The sequence below is a fragment of the Stegastes partitus genome, unplaced genomic scaffold (genome assembly GCF_000690725.1).
Source record: "Stegastes partitus isolate 25-593 unplaced genomic scaffold, Stegastes_partitus-1.0.2 Scaffold573, whole genome shotgun sequence".
NCBI lineage: Eukaryota > Metazoa > Chordata > Actinopteri > Pomacentridae > Stegastes > Stegastes partitus.
The window spans coordinates 134,232-153,496 of NW_007578304.1; the positions used below are offsets into that span (position 1 = coordinate 134,232).

At 47.2% G+C, this 19,265-nt stretch overlaps 3 protein-coding genes across 5 annotated transcripts in view; 1 reads left to right on the top strand and 2 right to left on the bottom strand.

The window, feature by feature from the left end:
- mus81 (MUS81 structure-specific endonuclease subunit) overlaps positions 1-6,292 on the top strand; it is an 11,671-nt gene extending 5,379 nt beyond the window's left edge. For 2 of the 3 annotated variants that reach the window (XM_008288755.1, XM_008288756.1), the window contains exons 8-17: positions 160-312; positions 380-544; positions 718-845; positions 1,488-1,600; positions 1,979-2,098; positions 3,557-3,652; positions 4,240-4,368; positions 4,464-4,567; positions 5,568-5,651; positions 6,054-6,292. In XM_008288755.1, coding sequence (XP_008286977.1) covers positions 160-312; positions 380-544; positions 718-845; positions 1,488-1,600; positions 1,979-2,098; positions 3,557-3,652; positions 4,240-4,368; positions 4,464-4,567; positions 5,568-5,651; positions 6,054-6,120 — 1,159 coding nt within the window. In that variant the 3' untranslated portion in view covers positions 6,121-6,292. Of the gene's footprint in view, positions 1-159; positions 313-379; positions 545-717; positions 846-1,487; positions 1,601-1,978; positions 2,099-3,556; positions 3,653-4,239; positions 4,369-4,463; positions 4,582-5,567; positions 5,652-6,053 lie in introns of those variants that run through there. The other variant, XM_008288757.1, reaches the window with a different exon arrangement.
- A 3,200-nt stretch (positions 6,293-9,492) lies between these two features.
- Positions 9,493-14,851, bottom strand: tmem185 (transmembrane protein 185). The gene is made up of 7 exons (XM_008288758.1): positions 14,680-14,851; positions 13,542-13,718; positions 12,433-12,640; positions 11,886-11,969; positions 11,057-11,233; positions 10,487-10,610; positions 9,493-10,204 (listed from the first exon to the last, which is right to left on the bottom strand). Exons 1-7 carry the CDS (start codon positions 14,715-14,717, stop codon positions 9,954-9,956), a joined length of 1,059 nt encoding a protein of 352 aa, XP_008286980.1. The 5' UTR covers positions 14,718-14,851; the 3' UTR covers positions 9,493-9,953.
- Positions 14,852-17,439: 2,588 nt separating this feature from the next.
- The window catches only part of LOC103362421 (uncharacterized), a 19,241-nt gene continuing 17,415 nt past the window's right edge, over positions 17,440-19,265 (bottom strand). Inside the window, exons 8-9 of the mRNA XM_008288772.1 lie at positions 18,250-18,570; positions 17,440-17,931 (exon numbers count right to left, since the gene is read on the bottom strand). Of these exons, the coding sequence (XP_008286994.1) occupies positions 17,440-17,931; positions 18,250-18,570 (813 nt within the window). The remainder of the gene's footprint in view (positions 17,932-18,249; positions 18,571-19,265) is intronic.

The window sequence follows — 19,265 nt, forward strand, 5'->3', positions numbered from 1 at the left end:
TTGATTCTGGTGGTGATGTCATGGTGATGATGATGATGATGACAACGTTGATGGTGATGATGATGATGGTGTTGTTAGCCTGCATACATGCAGGTCTTTAAATGTGATTTTTGCCTCAATGCTGCTCCTGAATCAGCTCTTCAATCCTCTGTGCTTCAGATATTCTCTGACAGAAGAAGGTCTGGCTCTGGCCGAACGTCTGGCAGCAGCAGAAAGACAGACTACAGAGGAGGAAGAGGAGGAAGAAGAGGGTCCTGGAGTGGTTGACCTGACTGGTAGTGATGATGGAGAGGGGGAGGAGGACAGGACACAGTGAGTGGACTCTGACTGATGGTTTCCTGCTCATGTTCTGATCAGCCTGACCCTGTTCTTCTCTCAGTCCTACAGGCAGCGCTGCCGGCCAGCAGAGCAGCGACACGGACGCTTCATGTTCGTCAGAGAAACCCCAGAGTTCACAGACAACCAGCAGACACCAGGGTGGAGGATGTCTCCTGCCTGGAACCTACGAAATCATCCTCTGTGTGGACTTTATTGAGACCACTGGGTAAGACGGTTTGATTTAAGACCTGAACAAGGCCCCCTGATATTGACTTATAAGCCTGAAATCCTGTCAGGAGCCTGTAACAGACACATCTGTAGACGTCTGTGTGAGTCAGAGACCTGTACTGTGACCATACATGTTTGGTCTTTATTTCATGCCGGGCTGTCTTGTTGCAGCGGCAGCAACCACCGGAAGCAGGAGCTGGTCAAAGAGCTGCAGAGGAACAGAGTCAACTTTGACATCAGGAAGCTCAACGTTGGTGACTTCCTGTGGGTGGCTCGGGAAAAGGTCACACCTGTTCCAGGTAACGCACACATTAATGCAAACCAGACAAAGAACCTGAGAGACGCCTGTGAAAACATCTGGCCTGTTCTGATGTGGTGCAATGAGACGAGGTAGGCTGACACCTGGAGTCGGCTCCGTGGTCACTCAGTCAATGCTGTACATAAAATGTCAGAACATGTTGAATGTGTGGATCAGAGCTTCCTCTAATGTCTGCTTTAGTCCAAAGATCTTCAGTTTACTGTGACAGAGGAAAGAAACCAGGAAACATTCCCATTAAAGAGGCTGCGATCACAGAATTAGATGGTTTTTACTGAAAGAAAACTTCTCAAACAAAGTAATGAACTGTAAAGTTGTCAGCTGTTGACAAACGTTTGAATCGTTGCAGCGCGGCAAAAAAAAAGCCTCTGGTTGGTTTTATCCATGTTTTAAGATGACGTACAGCAGCACAGTGACTCTATCAGACCCCTTCATGCAGCAGCAGCAGCAGCAGCAGCACAGTGACTCTATCAGACCCCTTCAGGCAGCAGCTCGGGGCTCTGTGTTGGTACCAGGTGATGATAGCTCAGGTTCCAGCCTCTCCAGGTGTCAGTCTGGTTTATACAGAATGACTCCACTGACCGGCTGCACTGATCTACATGATGGGGTATCTGTGATGCTGCAGGTCAGCTGCGAGTGCCTGCAGGCAGAGAACTGGTCCTGGACTACATAATAGAGAGGAAGAGGATGGACGACCTGTGTGGGAGCATCATCGACGGACGCTTCAGAGAGCAGAAGGTCAGTGAGCTGCTGGACTCACCGCTGGCTACAGGTGACCTGGACAGGAGCTGATGGAGCTCAGACGGAGGTCACGTCTCAGGTTCTTACTCCATAAATGGTGAATACAGAGATTCTGTCAACTGCATCCTGCTGTCAGCTGTTTGCCTTTTCATTGTCTTCTGATGATTAGAACACTGACTTGAGGTCAGAGCCTGAGCTGAGCATGAATCAGTGACAGGAGAGCACACCTGTGTCCAGGTGCTGGAAACACCCTGCAGATGTGGACGCTGCTCAAACATCTGAAGCTGTTGGATTCAAAGCTAGAATCTGGGGCTGAAGTTCACAAGCTCGAAAATGAAAACGTAGCTGTTCCCTGTTTGTTTTTCCCTCCTCCAGTTCCGGCTGAAGCGCTGTGGTCTCCACCGGCCCGTTTATTTAGTGGAGGAACATGGAACGGCTGCTTCTCACCTGAGCTTACCTGAAGCTACGCTGCAGCAGGCCATCGTCAACACACAGGTACCGGTCTGAGAGTCAGCTGACCATCAGGATACTGAGGACGGAACCGGAGCCGACTCCTCTATGACTCAACAGAACTGGGTTAAAACTAGCATCCACTGACCTGCCACAACATTAAAACCACCTGTCTATGATATGTAAGGTCCTCCTCTCTGATTGGTCGATGACTCCACAGCCCTCTGAAGGTGTCCTGTGCTCCTCTCTGATTGGTGGAGAGCCTGTGGCTCCAGGCATTCAGGCGTCAGCAGCACATCCTGTAGCTCCTGTACAGCTGTGAGGCCTCCATGAATCAGATTAGTTTGGCGGCTGAGTCGACACCTGGAACTCCATCGTGTTCCTCAAACTGTTCCTGAACAGCAGGAAGCTTGAACCTGCTGAAGGAAGCCATGAAGGCTGTCTGCGGTCTGCAGCAGCGTTTAGGTCAGGAGTCCTTTCAGACGGGGCATTTTGAAAATAGCATCATAAATCTACAGTTTGTGCTTCAGCAATGTTAAAACGACGGCATTCTGTCATCAGATAATAAAAATAGTTCAGCAAAGAAGTGCCAGAAAAAAACCTTAAAAATGTTGGAATACTTCCATGTGACAACAAAACAGCAGATATCTGTAAACCAATATTAAATATATATAAACCATGATGTTTGAGCTGATTGAAATACAGCAGAACAGTTACAAGTGACTATTTGTATCAATACAGACGTCTGATGTGGACGTTATTTACAGTGTTGGCCTGTTTTCTTTTTACAGTGAACATTTAAATCAGTACTTCTATCTGTGGTTTTACTGGATATCGTCTGTTATTTACAGAAACAGGGTAATCTGTAGAATATCAGTTAAACGTGCTAAAAGGTACGGTTCAGAGGCTCCCCCTGGTGGAACAACCAGGTACTACAGCTGGCCAACGACACATTCACTGACATCAGGACCTTCTTCTGCCCGATCAACATATATATATATATATATTGGTTCCTTCATGGTCCAGTTCTGGAGGAGTCTGTCTCTGGTTCTCCTCCTTTAAACCCTGTTATGTTGATGTCTCACAGCAGATGATTCATCGGCTCCTCTTTATGGACTCTTTTCTTCTGGACTAATATCTGATATTGTTTCTCTCTTCAGTAGTTAAAGAGCAGTTTAAACATCTGCTGATCTCTGTTCTGTCACTGCAGGTGGAGAGTTTGAGTTAAATCCTTCACAGCTTCTTTACTCGTGTTGAGTCATCGTTTCTTGTTTTCATCAAAAACAGCTGCTTTGATAAAGTGCTTCACAGTGAAACAAAGAAAGATTCTAATGTGTAACTAATTAATCTATCAAGTTATTGATCATGTGATTTGATCAAAATATTTTATACATTAGAGATTAAAACCCTGAAAAGGTAATGTACAGAATTAATAACTGTGTGTGTGTGTGCGTGTGTGTGTGTGTCTCTGTCTGTGCGTGCGTGTGTGTGTGTGTGTCTCAGGTGGTCGATGGGTTCTTTGTAAAGAGGGTTCAGGATGTGAGAGAATCAGCAGCTTATCTCACCATCATGACTCGATACCTGAACAAAGTGTACCAGGTACAAACACACACATCCTGCAGACGTTCACGTCAACAACAACCACCATCATCCTGTAGCTCAGAGGGAAGCCAGAGGAGGGTCCAAGGCAGCAGCAGGTTAATGTCTATGACACAGAGTCACAGAAACAATCAGTGGTACCCTGGATGTGGTTCTGGTTCTGATCAGTCACCAGAGGAAACTCTACAAAGTGCATTCTGGGTAAACGCTCCAGGCTCATACCAGCATGTGTGATGGTGGTTGGTCAGAACCAGTTGTAGACAATGGACCGTTTTACCTCCAGAACCTACCAGAACCATCTGTGGACAGGATCCACTCGGAGGTTAAATAATGTAGTTTTATAGTCAGTGTCTATCTGCTGTACTGATGAAGTTCTGAGGCTCAGAAATGATGGAAAAAGTCCATTAAAGTGATCAATCTGGACCCTCCTCTGTGGACTTCAAGGACCTGGACCTCTGGAACATTCACAGTCTGAAGGTAGAACTCTGGTCAGGAGATAAAGGTTCTGCAGATACAGAACCAGCTGGTTCTCCAGATTCTAATGAATTAAAGTGAAGGTGGTTCTGTCCTGGTTGAATGTGTTTCAGAACCGGACCCTGAGCTGTCGGTCCAGAGAGCTGGAGGGGGATGTGTGCGGCGCTGAGGAGGAGAGAGGAGTCCCCTCCTGCTCGCTCATCTCTTTTGCAGAGTTCAACCACGGAGCAGTGAAGAACAAGGTGAGTGGACACCTGAGCTCCACCTGCTCAGCAACACGTCTTCACACCAACGCTGAGCGTCAGGAGCTTCTTCTGAGCCGTTGTTTCCTCCTCAGTGTCAGACGGTGAGGGAGGTGTTTGCCAGACAGCTGATGCAGATCAGCGGTTTGTCTGGAGACAAAGCAGCAGCGATCCTGGAGCACTACAGCACTCCCCACAGGTGAGCCTCCTCAGGTGAGCCTCCACAGCTGAGCCTCCACAGGTGAGCCTCCTCAGGTGAGCCTCCTCAGGTGAGCCTCCACAGGTGATCCTTCTGAGGTGAGCCTCCTCAGGTGTTCCCATGACAGCCAGCGACACCTGACTGTCACTGTTACAGCCGGCAGCGATCCGCCACCATCTCAGGTTCTGTTCAGAGTCACGTGTTTGTTATTTGGGAGACAAGACACAAGTTCTGGAGCATGTTTGGCTGAGTTTTAAGAATGTCGTGTTTCCCCCCTCAGAATGTGGGTCATAGGGAGGAAACAGAACCTCACTTCCTCTGTCCAGTCTGCAGGTTCAGAACAACAGAAATGAGAGACAGAATGGCAGAAGGGAGGAAAAGCTGTTACGACCGGGCTCAAGACGGCCGCAACAAAAAGAGAGACACCAAGTTTCAAAAATTAAAGCTTATCTTTATTGTTATATGATTTATCTAAATTATATCAAATTAAAAACCAAACCAATATGGTGTTGTGAGAATACATAGAGTCAGTGGTGTGTGTGTGTGATGTGTGCATGAATTATGTCTGTGCAGTGTTGTGAATGCAGACGTCCTAAACAAAGAAACTAACCCATGACCGGACCGATGCAATACCTGCAGAGGGAAGCAGAGAGAGATGAGACTGCAGTCAGTCCTGAAGTGACCCAGGAACACACCGGGTGTCACAGGTGCTCCTGATTACCTCAAACAGCCACTCACAGAACCAATAGCCGAACTAGAACCACCCACAAGATGCAAGATGACCTCAGGGGTCATCACAAAGCATAAACAGGAGTGTTTACAGAACCGTTGCTGCTCCGGTTCTGTCTCAGGACTTCAACCTGAACAGCAGTTTGTTCTTTTGGTACCGTGGAGTCAAGCTCACTGCATGATGGTCCGTTGAATGTGCCTCATGATGGTTTGACAGGTTGGAGTTGGACCAGAACCACGGTACTGATGAACCCTTTCTGTTTGTTGTCAGTCTGATGGCGGCCTACGAGCGCTGTGCCAGCGAAGCAGAGAAGGAGAAGCTGCTGGCCTCCGTCCGCTACGGCAAGTTAAAGAGGTTTGTAGCACCGAGTCCACACGTCCTGATTCATGGATCCATGTTGGTACAGAGCAGAAACAGAAGCTCTCCGTTAAACTGTCGATGGTCGGATTTAAAGTCAACCGAACCTGCAGCACCCCCCAACGGTGATGTCCATCAACATGATAGATCTGGACCCTCCTCTGTGGACTCCAAGGTTCTGGAGATCTGGAATATTCACAGTCTGAAGGTAGAACTCTGGTCAGTAGATAAAGGTGAACCAGATGTTCTGAGGAGGTCCGGTTGGAGGTTCTGACTGATTTCTAATAACAGGATGCTGTAAACCTTGACTCGGTTTCTTGTTCAGCTGCAGACGGTTGGAGGGAGGGGTTCTGATGGAGGGGTTCTGAGGGATTAACGGGACGATTCTGTGTTTTTCAGGAACGTGGGTCCAGCTCTGAGCAGAACCGTCTATCAGCTGTACTGCACACAGGGTCCGCTGTCGTAACACTGACCAATGACCCGTCCAGCTCAGTTCTGTTGGACCCTCTCACAGACTCACGGTCACTCGCTCATGGTCCTGGTTCAGCAGAACCACTGAGACGATCCTGTAAAAGACGCTGCTATGTTTCTGTAAACCTGTCACTGATGTGCACCAATAAAGTTTATTTTGAATGTGACTCTGCTGTTCAACACAGAACCGTGTTCCTCTGCATGTTGACAGTAATAAAAACACGAGATCAGAATCTGTTGACAAACTGCTCTCAGCCGGTTCTGTGGACCTCTATCCTACACGATGCCCGTCAGCAGAAACAGACCGATGTCTGCAGTGAGAAGGTCGGTCCAGTGAGCTCAGGTGTGTTTGTCCTGAAGGTTTGTTTCTCTGCTGGTAACAGACGTCAGACAGCGAGCCGTGCAGTGTGGAGGACCTCGGATCTCCCACTGAGCTTCTGATCGCTCTGTTTCTGCTGGTGTTTGGTTTGTGCTGCAGTCTGTCCTCACAGGTGAGCTGTGGAGGCGTGATGCTCCCCATGGAGACGGTGGTTCGTCCAGAGGACCCTCCTGTAGATGTACAGCAGCTTCAGCCGCCACTGGTTCCAGACGGTGACCAGAAGCATCGCTGCTGGACTTGGTCTCCTCCTTTTCATGACAACGATCCTTCAGTTGAAACTCATCAGGTGTTCCTCCATCAGAACCGCTCCAACCCACTCGTCACTAGTTCTGGGAAGTATTTTTGGCTGAATTAGGAAACTTTACAAAGTGCATTCTGGGTAAACGTTCCAGGCTCAGATAAGCATGTGTGGTGGTGGTGGTTGGTCAGAACAGTTCTAGATGATGGGAGGACTGTTTTTAACTTCAGAAGCTGGTTTTCTGCAGAAGGACTCCTGGTTAGAAGATGAACCTGGTATCAAAACCCATTTTCCATAAATCATGAATCCTTCCAGCTACTGGTAAAAACAAAGTGTCTTTGACTGTTAAAGGAATCTGTTGGTTTCTGACAGACTCCAAACAGCTGCCAGCAAACGAGACAGACTTGAGTTTAAATGTTTGGAATAAACGTAGAACTATTGGTGAGGAGCTGAAGCCTGCAGACTGACTGCTCACCGCCCTGACGAGGGTTTACAGCCAAACACGTACCTGGAGCTGTTTGTCTCCAGCCGGGATGAGGGTGAATGAACCACTGAGATGCTTTTCTTCTCCTCTGCAGGAGCTGAAGTGGAGATCAGACTCCTGGAGGACAGACGGAACTGATGGTGGTGAGTTGTCTTCTACACAAACGAGGTGTGTGTCAGAGACTCTGAGTTTAATCTGAGCAGCTAACGTCACAGTTCAGGGTCAGATGCTTTGTGCAGGAGAAGCCAGGAGTCACAGAGGCTGATACAGGTTCATTTATGTCTAAAATAAAAATGCAGACAGAACTCTGGTAGAAAACCAGAAGCACCCAGTGTGGATGAATGATGGATCCAGTCTCTGCTCAGCCAGTTCTGGACTAAACAGGTGTTTGAGTTTTACCTGGTTAAAGCCGACGTGTGAAGATGTGACTCCTGGATGGTCTCCAAAACATCAGTGGAACTGCATCAGACTAATGGGAGAGCTGCTGAACCAGACGAAGCCTCTGAACCACAGACCTGCAGCTCGTTGATCAGCGTTTAGATTCAGAGCCACAAACTGACAACAGGAAGAACTGAACCAAATCTAGTTGCTTTAAATCATTTTATTCTACAAACAGGATGAACCGTTTGCTTGAACCAGAATCTGTAAAAAACAAAGAAATCTGAGCGTGTGGGTGCAGCTGATTCTCCATGACGGACTCACCTGGCCACCAGGTGAGCTGCAGGCAGTGTTCCACAGAGCAGACAGGATGAGCAGACAGGAATAACTACATGGCCATCGTATGTGAGCCTCCTTTTTGTTTTCCAGGTTATTTACATGTGTGTAGATTCAGTAATGAACATTTCAGTTGTTCTGACTTGTGGCCTGATACCTGTGACACTGGAACAGGTTTTATAGATTAAATAATCCAAGAAATTCAACTTTCTCTCTGGTCTCCATGGTTCTGACTGAGTCCTGCTGACAGAAGACGTCTCTGAGTTCTCTCTCCTTCATGGTTCTGGTTCCACACAGCTGCAGGACTTGATGCAGGAACATGAGTCAGAAGCTGTTTGTAGTTCAGAGGGTTGAAGGTCTGTTAACTAGTCTGTCTGTGAGAAACAAACCAAACCCACCCTGTGATGTTCTGAGTCCACGTTGACAGGATTATTGGCACAAAGTTCTGTTCTGTGGGTTTAACGTGAACGTCGGCTCTCCTTCGTCTGCACAGACGATGTTCCAGGTTCAGATGATTGAATCTAACATGTCGACTCTCTGGTCCCGAACTTTACAAGTTGTCTTATTTACAAAAACAGGAATAATCATAAAAAACAAACCAAAGGTCAAAGTGCCATTTCCATTGTTGTCTGTTGGTGTTTTCAGGTTGTTCTGATCCGATGTGTGCTGGCTGTCTGCACATCCTTCCCTCTGAACCGGCTCTGAGCAGATTCCCTCTCAACGCCTGAATCAGTTTTCTGAGCAAAAATGCATCTAAACGTTAAAGTTGGACCCGATATGAGGCTTCAGGTGGTCAGGGGGACGTTTCCACCAGTTTTAATCCTTCGTAGCACCACAAATACCAAAACTGTCAAACGGATCAAACTCTTTGAAATGTCAAAAAAAGGAAATGATGTTTGGCATCAACAGCTTTGGAGTGAATGAACTCAGCTGTGGTCAGCAGGTGGCGCTGTTGGCTACATCAAACAACATTCTCTGCCTCACCGCTCATTAGGAAAAGATCATTAAGTCTATTTTACTGAACTAAAAAAAAGTAAAAATCCTGAACCAACTCAATCATAAAAGTCTGGAAGGAATTGGAAGTTTGTTTTTTAATGTGTTGTTTGTAACGTGATACTTCAGAATATGGATAAATGAAGCTCCAGAACCGGTTCCTGTCCTGCTGTGTGTCGACACAACGAGGAAACAACCATCCACCAATCTGAACCAGTAACTGGAGAACGCCTGCTGCTGAAGCCTCACATCAGCTCTGAAATGCATTTTTCCTCTGGACCCGGTTCTTCTGAAGGGAATCCGTCCAGTCAGGGACGATGAGGAACCATCACAGAACACACCTGAAAACCTCCAACGTCTCCTTTAACCACAACCCTCGTTCTAACACCTGCAGGAGGAGATCCATGAAAAACCAACCGGATCTGAACTAAGCTCCCCGGACCTCCTCAGAACATCTGGTTCTGTATCTACAGTAACTTTATTTATTGGAGGAGGAGGGTCCAGATTGATCACCTTAATGGACTTTTTCCATGATTTCTGAGCCTCAGAACTTCATCAGTACAGCAGATAGACACATGACATTTAGGAGGAAGAACACATCTGGGTTCTGCTAGAAGCCAAAACAAAACTGTGCGTCTGTACTGAGGAGTGATGCATCTGGACCTCTGATCATCGGCTACAGGGAGGTCACTGTGGATATAAACGGTGAGGAGGTCGGAAAGGTTTTCACATCTGGTTGGTTTTGTCTGGAATGACCTGAACAGAACCAGGGTCCACTGATCCCGTCATGAAACAGTCCTACTGGTCCCATCACAGACCAAGTGTCGTTGTCATTCAGACACTCGGATCCAAAGATCTACGGCTGTTCCAGTCACGCTCTAGAGTCCACAGATCCAGCATCAGGCCCACATTAGTGTCTGTGGTCCAGAACAGAACCAGTGTGAGGGCTCTGGTTCTGATGCAGAGTTCAGGGCTGAATCCTTCAGGGCGGGTAGATCCGGCTGCAGAGTCTCTGGGGGGCTAGTCGGGCATGTCGATGCAGAGCTTGGGCGGCGGGACAAAGTACTTCCCGGGACTCTGTGTGATCACCACGCCGGTCTTCTTGTGGAACATCGGAGCGATCTTCGGTGGCGGTTCTGGGACGGGCAGGTCGTCGGCCGCCTCGGGGTCCTCGCTGCGCTGGAGGTCGTAGGACACGTTGCCATACTCCCGCAGGAAGGGGAGGAGCTCCAGCAGGAAGTGGCAGAAGTCCTTCCTGATGCCGAACCACCCTGTCGGATCAGGACACAAGTGAACAGGGTCAGTCAGTGAAGAACGAGCTCGAAGCAGCTCAAACTATAACTGGACCATCTGGTCAACAGAACAGCAGCTGTAAGGGTTCTTCTGGGTCTAGATGTTCTGTCCTCGTTGGCTGGCACAGAGTCTCACGAACATCAGCATCCTGACTGTTCTGAGGTTTCATAGAGTAACTGAGAGAAGTACGACCCGATCTAAACAAACTGGGCTCTGAAGCTACCAGACAGCAGGAGAGCTACCAGAGTCTGAATACTCACAGTGGTTTCCTCCCTTCTGGCCGAAGGTGGTGGCCATGAGCGTGAGCAGAGAGAGCCACAGAGGGACGAACACACAGACGTAGCTCAGGCTGTTGTGGCCGTCCAGCTTATGGACCAGGAGGATCTGAGGAGGCACCAGAAGGTCAGGAGATGCTGATGATTACATGTGGACACAGTCAGTGAGGTAGCAGGATGGACGCTAACAAACAAACACCTGAGGTTTAGCTTTCTACGTTCTCTGTGGTGATGATGTCTCTGGTTTCTATCAGAACATCCTGCATGTTGTTTAGTCAGACTGTTGTCAGGACAACACATGCTTCAGGCTAACTTCACCTTCACATCACGCTGTTCAGTTCAGTTCAGTGAACAGGAGCTGAGACGTGATGATCTGATCTGATTGGACGTTTGTCTCAGACCAGTAGGTTCACAATGTGGATGTAAACGGATTCAATGAGAAACAGTGTGACTGTCTCATAGCAACCAGAGCTGTGAGGAGGCAGGACTTCACCGCCGTGGGAACTCTGACCCAAACAACCCTACGTGGTGAGGAGCCCGATTTAGAAGACTCACCTCAAAGGTGAGCAGTGGAACTACGATGGTCATCCAGCTGATCGCCATGGTGATGTGGGTCCGGCGCTGCTCGGCGATGATGTCGATGGAGCGCAGGAAGAGCACCGACCAGATGATGTAGTAGAGAACCACAAGGCACAGGAAGGACATGAGGATCCACAGAGGAACACACACCACCTGCAGGACGGTCAGACAGCCACAGAACACATGCAGACGTTTAAACTGCTGCTGCAGGAAACAGAACCAACCCGAACACTGGAACACCGTCTCACCTCAGATCCATCAGAGCTTTAGAAGGACTTCTGCTCCACCATCTCTGATTGATTTTATCTTTCTAAAGTGTCAGTGTGGTTCTTTAAACGTGACCGGGTGGTTCTAACGTGGGAATCTTTCTGTTTTCAGACCCACTTTGTCGACACAAACCTGGTCTGGAGGAGCCTTGTGTCATTTCTTTAGGAACTGTTCTGCATCACCGACACAATGAGAAACAACTGAAATGTCAGGTTTGTATCTTTGACTGATCCTCAGATGATGTTCAAACAGCCTCAAACCTTCACGTGAGAAACCACGAAGACCCACATTCAGCCGGTGGTTTCTATAAAATATTATCACTGAAAGCATTTGAATTTCAGAAACTTCTACATTCATACTTTACACTGTAAAAAATCATGAAAACCAGAGATAGTCAAGCAGAAATCGTTCCATAACTTTAATGATTTGAAATAAAGGAACACGCGATGGGGAATAAAACCCTAAAAAAACGACATCAGAGAGATGATGTGTTTGGACATGCAGCAGTTGAACAGTGTGCCGTGTGTCTGTCCCTCACCAGCCAAGGCCAGTTGATGATCCGGTCCAGCCTCAGAGCGATGAAGATGAACTGCAGGATGTTGACTGAACACAGAACCTCCAGCTGCAGACACAAACGATCAGAAGGAAAGCTCAGCGTTTCCTCCAGTCCAGCCCTACATTCATACATACAGAAATGCTGCTTTGTCCAGCTCTGGTGAGAATACTTCACCGTTTTATCTGTCAGACAATTAATGGAAGAATAATGCAGCTCTCTGAGCAACTACAGCATCAAACACTAACGTATAAACGCCCAGTGTTTGGTCTCACATGGCTCTCTATAGGAACTCTACTACAAACATCCCACCCCAGGCTCAGGAGTCAGACTTCACTCCTTACTCATTATTTCTGGGTCATTCATATAAAATCAAAGTTATGAGGGTCAGAAGTGCTGGACAAAGTTGTGTGAATTTTAAAGTGCCACATCTGGACCCACATCTTTGTATTTTAAGGGCCTGTAGGTCTGAAATCAAACCTTCTGAAGTGACTGCAGATAAAGAATCAGCTGCTTTTCGAGCAGCTCTTACCTCGAGGGAGCGGTCGTGTCTGAAGCCCCAGACACATGCTGCCACCGAAACGGGCGACACAAAGAAGAGCGGCATGAAGACGAGCAGCCAGAAGTAGTTTCCTCGGGCCACTCGGTCGCACACCAGCACCTCGAACATCAGCAGCAGGACGTGGAGGCCCACAGCGATCAGCATGGCCTTAAACTCCACACAGGTTTCCCCTTCAGCCCTGACGGCACACACACACCGACAGCAGGGGTCACCACAGGTCAGTGACCTCATTCAACACCCAGTCAGTGTCCTATGTGTTAGTATTACTATTCACACATCAGATGGACCAGTAGGAGCACACTTCAGCACAACCTTAGAGTTTAACCTCAACCTGACTGTAAAAGTACCAAGAAAGAAACTCTTCAGGGCTCCAGACTGCCACTGAAATGGTTTGCGACCTTTCTTTGTGAGTGTGTGAGTTAAACCTTCACGTGGTCACATCGGCGTGAGTGCATGATGATCATGAAGCTGTGTTAGTGTCCCTCTAACCGCAGGAAGCTGCTGCATTAACCCCAGTGGTGGGAAGTAGGCCTTTAATAACTCTGGTGTTCTGCGGTATTTACTCTTAAAAATGAGGTCTTCTAGTGAAATAGGGAGCACTGCTACATGCTGTTTATTCTGCTCATAGAAAAAACCCCATGTAGAAAAAAATCACTCACTTTGGACCAGTCTGACACCAGAACCTCCTGGTTTACTCTGTTAAAGTCATCTCTGGTCTCACACCAGTCTGAGCACCGCGGCCACCAGCAGCAGCTACCTCAGCCTGCTATGTGGGGCGTTCAGGGAACATCGTAAACTGTAGAGTCTATCGATAAGAACATGTTCTGCAGGTCATATGTTTAGCCTGTGACCAAATGAGGAAGCTGGTCGCACCGGTGCTACCAGTGGACAGGTTCGTCTGGAGTCCTGCTCCTTTTGGCATTTTTTCCACATTAACTCTGAATTCTGCATTCAGCGTTCTCTCATGTGTCTGCTGGAGGCACCACGAGCAGGAAGCTCCTCAGGGAGAGGAGATGTTTTTATAAAGTTAGTGGTCTGAAGTCCAGCTGCCCTGTTCAGCCACATGTGAGCAGGTCTACCTGTACTGAGGGTTGTGAGCCCAGACTCCGGTGCCCACTGACGCCCCGATGATGACCAGCAGCTTCCACAGCCATATGGGAGTGAACACAGCCCAGTAGCTCCACTGGATGACGCCATCCAGCCTCAGGGACAGCAGCACGGAGAACAGCAGCAGGCACGAATAGATCAGGAACTTACTGCAACACAGGATGGGAGGAAAAGTTCACAGGTGACACCTGTAGCAGAGCTTTGTCATCAGTTACACCTCAGTTACTACAGTGATGGTACCATAACAAATAAGCTACCTCACTACTTCCTCTGGTTACATTTGAATACACAGTTTTTAATATCCTTCTAGTTTCACGCTCTTATTCTACTGTTTGTGTAAATGCAGCAGCAGCTCTACTTAGCACTGACCTGACAGCTCCCTGAATTACTCTACCACCACGTGACCACAGCACATCTGAGAAAAGGCTGAATGGAGCAGAGCTGGTGACAGATCTACTTCTATGGTAGTAAACTTCTGCATGTCCATTAAACACAGAATGATACAGGCCTGCTTGGACACACAGTTGATCATATACTCCATCATATTATAGTTTGACACTAATTTTAGAACCGTACATTCATGTTTTCATTTGTTTCTAACTTGTGACAGATTCTTGTCGTGTCCATTTCATCCTACTTTATACTTCATCCTCCCCAAACTCCTTACTGTCCTTTTCATTGCTCATTTTGTCTTTGTCAAAGCAGTGTTTTCCACCTAGTATCTCTAAAAGTCTGTTGCCGTTAATGTTGAGGGTCTGTACAGATAAGATACCTATTAAAGTTAGCTCGTTCGGTTCAGCTAACTCTGTGTAAAGAACTGATCGAACAGTTACCGTGTGTTGTCATTTACAGCTAGCTGTAGCTACCAAAGCCCCTGCGTTATTCCAGCTAGCATGTTAGCCGGGCCTTGATTAGCCGGAGAGCTCCTGTTAGCGCTGTCAGCTGTGTTTACAGGTGTCTCCGCGGTGTGGCGTGACAGCAGGACAGGTGTCTGCGCTTCCACTAGTTTCAGACACACGGTTTGTATGTTTACAGAAAACTTATTAGCCGAGCAGTGCTAACTAGCCAGACGGCTAGCTACAGGGCTAGCTAGGTCGTCGCTAACGCTACCTGGGGTTGAAGTCCTGGAAGAGTCCTCTGAGATTCATGGTGTAGGGAGGCTGCTCAGAGAGCCGACATTAGTTTCCCGTGTTGACCGCGTCTTTCTCGAACGCTACACATCGTAATGTCGGCGGCAGCACAGCCTTTTCTCTCGGGTTCATTACGAGCTCGATGCTAACTCGTCTGTTTTGTTTTTTTTTTCTTTCTGTACGAGCGGTCCTTCGGACACCACGTGACCACACGAAGCAAGCCGAAGTTATTTCGGCAGACGAGGACCCGGATGTTCCTTTTCCGACGCATTATTTTATTCTGACTGGTGTTGTTATTATTTTTTATTCTTAAATATGACTTTTAAATCACTTCTTAAGACTAATTTTATATTTTTCAAGCTTTCCTGTGATGTCTTTTTTTGGTTTCTTCTTTTTATTTGTGTTTTTTACCTGTATATAATATAATAGAGCTTTTTAATCGAGCCAAGATGTTTCACTGTAGTCCAACCGTAAACACACTGGAACAACAGAACGCTGATAAACATCTTTAAACGTTATGACGAATGAAGAAAACTATGAATAGGTGCCATATCAGAAATGGTGTATTTGTACATGTGGCAGTTTGTTTGTTGATTTTAGAAGATTTGACTACAGAGTCACAGTTTTTACAGTTTTTAATTCAGAAAAAGTATTTTACAGATATTTGCTGTCATTTTGACAGTATTAACAGACTTTGAGCTTTATGTCTTATTCAACTTTTTTCTGGCACCTTTGCTACCAAATTGTCACAGTTTTCAGTGAAGTCATAATCTAGTTGGTTTTGTAAAGACTTATTTATTGATTTAAAATTTTTCAGATGTTAAAAGCAACTTGATTTTCATCCACACATCAAGCCTCGAGGTGGTTTTTTGTTCCATTTGTTGGTGCGTTTATCAGTTTACTTGCTGTTTATTGAGGGAAACGTTGCATAAGTGGAGGAATGACATTAAAATGATGTGATTCCTGTTTGAATGTAGGATATTAATACACAGCGTGGCCTTAAACGATCTGTTCTGGTTATATAACATGCAAACACACACAAATAGGAACACATGAAGACGTTGGATGACTCGGCAGCTCACAGTCACAGACGATCACAAACTACAGACAGTAAGTGAATTTAAATGAACTGAATCATATTTATCATGTTAATGTGCTGCTTTATTAAACTGCTTGCTCTTTATTCAGTGTTCAGTCTGGTTTGGTAGATTTATTGTATGTTTTAAACTAGTTCTAACTGTTTCAACTGCATTTTATTGTTATTGTTATTGTTATAATTATTAGTAGTAGTAATATTGTTATTGTTATTATTACAAATGGTCATTTATACTTTTACAACATTTTTCTGTAAAATTATCTTTTTTTTAAATCAGCTAAACAGTCATGATATTTTACAGATATTTTCTGTTATTTGAAAGAAAATAATGTCTATTGAGGGTTAAAAACATGACATGATTTTATAGATAATGCAAGTAGTATTTGGTAAAATAACAGGAAAAAAATTTGCATTTTTTTTAGTCCTTATTGAAATTTTTTTCATCCAAATGACAGAAAATATCCAAAAAACGGTATTTTTTGCAGATGTTGTAAAAGAATGAACCATTATTTAAAGAAACACACATTCTGATGTGAACATTACGTAAAGTTTTTGCCTTTTTAAAAAGTCAACATGCAAATTGGTACTTTTATCTGTGATTTTGCTAGAAATCTAAATCTGTGAAATAGTAGTAAATATATTTTATATATAATTTTTTATTTATTTGTTTTATTTTATTTTTCTTTTGACTAACTGCAAGGTTGGTTGGTTGTTAAGGAACATTTTTATTTCCATTATTGTTCTCATTGCAGACAGGACTGTAAGTTTTAAAGAGCACAGTAGTGTAAAGGATCAGACAGCGAATGGATAATGTGTGTGCATGAATCCAGACTATCCTCAGTATTCATGGTGCAGTAGTCAGAGTGACACTGACACGACTGTGATGTTTAAAACAAAGTGGTGCATTTCATCTGAAGAGCTCTGATATCTGGAGGACATTAGACTTTATTCTTGAAGTGTGAGAGACTGAAACATGTTTGAAGGTCTGCTGAGAGAAAAGGATCAAAGTTAAATCTGTTGTTCAGGTGTTTAACGATGCCACAGCTCCCCTAGTGGGCAGGGCGGGCCACTGCAGCGTGAAGGGCAGCTTCCTCCACACCTGCTGGTTCTGGAGGACGCTGGTGGATGGAGGCTGAAGGATGTGATGTGCTGTAGAACCAGAACTTCAGATCTTCTCATAATAACCGGCGGGAGTCGTTCAGTCCACTGATTACTACATCTCTCGTCAGTGAGATGATAGTTGATGGTTGAAGACTTCAGGCAGGTGGACAGACAGGTTGCAGGTTGTGATGAAGCCTGGAGAAGCTGATCTGCCCTTTGTTTGAGTTCCTTCCTGTCAGACCATCAGCTGGACTCACTGCTCTGAGCTCAGCCTCTCTGATGCTGCTGCTGCTGGTTCCAGCTTTAAGGAGCAGTTTAGTTCTTCTGGCAGCGAAGCTCCACCGCTAGGAGTCGTGAGATTGTTGGTCCTGTAGATGATATGGTCCATGTCCTCCTACGCCCTACAGGTCGATGTTTCGGTGTCCTCAGTCTTCCTCCTGTAGCCACCTCAGCTTCCTGATCCTCAGGTTGGTTCTAGCAGCTCTGTAGAGGAGCTGTTACCAGACCTGAAGGAGGTGTTACGTCCTGGAGAAGACATCCCAGTCATCCAGAGCTTCTGACTGGGAAGCACCTGGACGTGTCTGTTGGCAGTGACGTTGTCGACACAGTTCTGTGTCCAGTAGAGTCCAGTCGATGTGTCTCCTCCAAGTCCTGACTCTCAGAGATGTCCCGGTTGGTCCTGCAGCTGTCAGGAAGCTCCTTCAGGTCGAGTTTTGTCCCCCAAGGTTTTTGCAGATGATGTGGTTCTGTCGGCTTCTTCAGACCACAACCTTCAGGGCACACTACAGCAGCTGAGTGTGAGGTGGTCATGGTGGGAGTCAGCAGCTCCAGGTCCGAGGCCAGCGGTGGATCAGACCACCGGGCTGGAGGAGGTGCTGCTCCTCTGAGAGAGTTTATGTGTCTGAGGATGTTGTTCCCAGTGACGGGAAACTGTAGCGTGAGACGCACTGATGGACTGATGGAGCGTCGGCGGTGATGCAGACGTTGTACCAGACCATCGGGGTGAGGAAGGAGCTGAGCTGGAAGGTGAAGCTCCTGATTGAACACATCCGTCCGTCACCTCAGGTCATGAGTCATGAGGCTGACACAGGGCAGGTAGAAGCAGCTAGCTGGGTTTCCTCCTTCAGCTGTAGGTGATCATCTGATGACGCCGACCAACATGATTTAACCACTTGTTGACTGTGTTTCCTTCTCTGTCCATCGGTTCCTCTCTGACCCTCCTCTTGTCCAGTCATGTCCCTGACCTCCTCCTTCAACACCTCCCTCCACCTCCATCCCTCTTCCTCCTTCCTAGACTTCCTCCTGCACCACTGCCTGAATTCACCCGTTGGTGTTTTCAACATGACAGCCTACGCCATCGTCAGCATCCTCGTCCTCCTCCCTCTCTGCGTCTTCGTGCTCCACCTGGGCTGGCGGCGGCGGCGGCGGCGGCGGCAGCGTTCCGGTGTGAAGACGAGCCACTCGGACGTCTTCACCTACAACATGGTGGTCATGACGCTGACGAGCGTCGTGGGCGCGACCTCCACCTGCTGGGGCCTCCACGCCGGCCTGCCTCTGGTGGTCTTTCTGGGGGTCTGCCTGCTCTCCATGCACTTCGGCGGCCAGATAATACTCCACGTGCTCACCTGTGTGGAGCGCTACCTGGCCGTCCTGCACCCCGTCACCTACCTGAGCCTGAAGAAAGCCAAAGCAGTCCGAATCAGAAACGCCGTCCTCGGCTGTGTTTGGCTTCACTGCGTGACGTCGATGGCTTCCGTTTTTCTACCACAAGAAGTTTTCTTGTCCGTCGTGTCGTCCATTGTGCCTCTCTCGCTATCTATCATCTGCTCCTGCAGCGTTTCTGTTCTCTGCGCTCTGATTCGTCCGGGGCCAGGGGAGGGGGGCGGGGACAGACAGAGGGTGGACCAATCAAAGCTGAGGGCCTTCCACACCATCCTGTTCATACTGGGAGTGCTGGTGCTGAGGTTTATGGGGTTTCTAGTCATCTCCTACATGTTTGGGGTGCTGGAGGGCTCTGGGCGGTGCGGTTTGTGGCTGTCTGATGTGTGGTTCTGTTTTCCCAGCAGTCTGGTTCTGCCGCTGCTCTTCCTGCTCAGAGCAGGAAAACTGCCCTGTTGGAGGAGCAACAGCGGTCCAGGAGCAGCATCTCCTCAGACGAGCCCCTGACGTCAGACAGGAGCTCGAACATCTAGTGTCGGAGAAGCAGTTCAGATGGTTTAGGAATAGATAGTCCCATCAGATAAACGTAGTGACGCTAAATCACCAGACGGGTCAACGGTGACAGATCAGGAAGGTCCATGTGTGTCTGAGCAGCTTTGATGAGACTTCAGAGAATCAGCATGTAGATTAGATTAGATGAAACAGAACTT